The sequence below is a fragment of the Octopus bimaculoides genome, chromosome 11 (assembly GCF_001194135.2).
Source record: "Octopus bimaculoides isolate UCB-OBI-ISO-001 chromosome 11, ASM119413v2, whole genome shotgun sequence".
Classification (NCBI taxonomy): Eukaryota; Metazoa; Mollusca; class Cephalopoda; order Octopoda; family Octopodidae; genus Octopus; species Octopus bimaculoides.
In genome coordinates this window covers 22,144,936-22,147,454 of record NC_068991.1, presented here as the reverse complement: position 1 = coordinate 22,147,454, position 2,519 = coordinate 22,144,936, and the positions used below count along the sequence as shown (strand labels likewise).

At 33.9% G+C, this 2,519-nt stretch overlaps 1 protein-coding gene across 2 annotated transcripts in view; it reads left to right on the top strand.

Annotated features, from left to right (window-relative positions):
* Window positions 1-2,519, top strand: part of LOC106879411 (cytochrome P450 10) — a 23,084-nt gene that overhangs the window by 2,845 nt on the left and 17,720 nt on the right. For both annotated transcript variants that reach the window (XM_014928965.2, XM_052971591.1), the window contains exons 2-3: window positions 575-675; window positions 1,796-1,957. In XM_014928965.2, coding sequence (XP_014784451.1) covers window positions 575-675; window positions 1,796-1,957 — 263 coding nt within the window. The remainder of the gene's footprint in view (window positions 1-574; window positions 676-1,795; window positions 1,958-2,519) is intronic.

Sequence of the window (2,519 nt, the reverse complement as noted above, 5' to 3'; positions counted from 1 at the left end):
TATATATATATATATATATATATGACAGGCTTCTTTCAGTTTCTGCCTACCAAATCCACTCTCAGGCTTTTGTTGGTCCAAGGCTTTAGTAGAAGACACTTGACCAAGATGCCACACAGTGAGACTGAACCCAGAACCATGTGGTTGGGAAGCAAGCTTATTACCACACAGCTACACACACACACACATGTAACGGCAGATGAAATACCGCTAAGCATTTCGCCCGGCATGCTAACGTTTCTGCCAGCTCGCCGTCATACCTGCCTGCACTTATTTTGTAGATGTTTATATCATAAACATACTTTGAAAAAAAAAAAATATATGGAAATGAGTGGATTTACCTACATGAGAAGATCATAAGTAAATTTGGCTTATTTTTAGATGGGTGTATAAAATTAAGCTTATTTTCAGAGTTGAAAATTATTTAAAAATGGCAAAGGGAAAAAAAATTAAGAATTGTGAATATTAATTCATATTGAAAGTTATAAACATAATATATATAACCTAGGCTTCTTTCTGCAAAAAAAAAGAAAATAATGTTTTATAAATGTATTCATATTTTTGTATTTAACAGTGTCAAATGTGCTCCGGATACCCAACCTAACTGGTGGTTTTGGCAAACTACTTCCACATCCTGTAGCTGTAACAGCTTCATCTGAACACTATAATGCACAGGTATGGGATTTCTGTTGTCATCATTGTTTTTGTGCTTACATTCCCCTGCTTGTATGGGTCAGACAAAATTCATGAAGGCAGATTTTGTAGGGTCAGATATCCTTCCTGTGGGCAACCTTCCCTTTTTTTCAAACATAATATTTCCTTCATGAATGTTTCATAGCAGACTAGAAATAAAAAACAGTGCTTAGATAAAGATAAAATGATAAAGATCCTTTCTAAGTTATATAGACTTGTAGAGCTAGTTTCCCAGTTTCTATGGCATATACAGTCATGGCCAAGTTTGGAACATTTTTCTTAAAAATTAAAATTGTTATGCCCAAGTACAATTTGATTCAAATATATACAATGTATATATTTGGGCATTTAATATAAAAATTCTAACTATCAGGCCTATTTTTCAAACTTTTGACCAAGTAATAATATATTGCAAATTAATATAACATTGGGCATTTAATATAAAAATTCAAATTTTCAGACCTATGTTCCAAACTTTTGGCCATGACTGAATATTCCTCCCTGGAAAGGATGCCAGTCCATCACAGGGTTACTCATCTTTGCCAGCTGTGTGGACTGGAGCAACATGAAATGAAATACTTTGCTCAAGAACATACTACATTGCCCAGTTGAAACCACAACCTTACAATCATGAATCTGATACCTAACCATTAAATCATGTACCTTTACAAGAGTAACACTTGTGTAATGACGATATGATGACATTCTTTTATAGCTATTGTGCAATGTCATGATAAAGAGACTTATGTGCATGTGTATGCATACACACACACATACACACTCTCATACTTACATGATGGGCTTTGTTCAGTTTCCACCAACCAAATCTACTCACAAGGTTTTTTTGGTCCAGGGTTATAGTATAAGACACTTGCCCGAAGTGCCGCACATCCAAATAAATGCTATTTATATAACTACATGGCTGACAAACATATTATAAGTATGTGTGTATGTGCATGTATGCCTGTGTGTGTGTGTGAGTATGTGTGTGTATTGATCATTTCCTTAGACTTCTGAATAAAAACTAGGAAAATAAAACCCTAAACTTTCTTGTGATAAATCAAATATATGTTATTGACACATTTCTTCTTGTTCCTTACAGAAATGTCCCTTCAACCATGTCCAGCTCCCTGAAACATCTGACTCAGATCATGTACAACTCTGTCCATTCAAAGCAATTCCCGGTGCTCCAGGCTTACCATTTATTGGCAACTTGCTAGATTACCGAGACAAATACAAACTGTGTTTCACTGAAATATTTAAGGTAAGATTGATTTTATTATGGCTTATTCAAGCACCCACCCAACATCATTACCACCACCACCACCACCACCACAACCACCATTTCTTGATATATTTCCCTTTCTGCAGCTGTCTCTCTTACCCTAGACAGAGACATTCTTTTGGCTGACCTTGACATTGTAGACAAATTTGACACTTTCCTTCTAACCATGGTTATATACATATACAGAAATACACAGGTGCAGAAAATAGTAAACAATGAAAATAACTGGGTAACAGAAATTATATTTCTTAATATGACAGGCAGAAAGTAAATAAGAAATTTTTATGGAAAATAAAGAATTGTATGGGTTGAAGTGGAATTTGTCAGTGAATCAAAGAGCCAAGATCAAAGGAACCAGAAAAAAGCTGTTTACAACAGAAAAACACAAAACTGTTGCAAAAGTAAATAAGAAATTTTTAGGGAAATTGACTACGTGTACGAATTTAAGTGAAATTTTTGAAGTTACTTCTGTCAGTAAATTATGAATTTACTTTTATCAATAATTTCATCTACAAAAAAAAAAACAAAAAAAAAAAAAAAA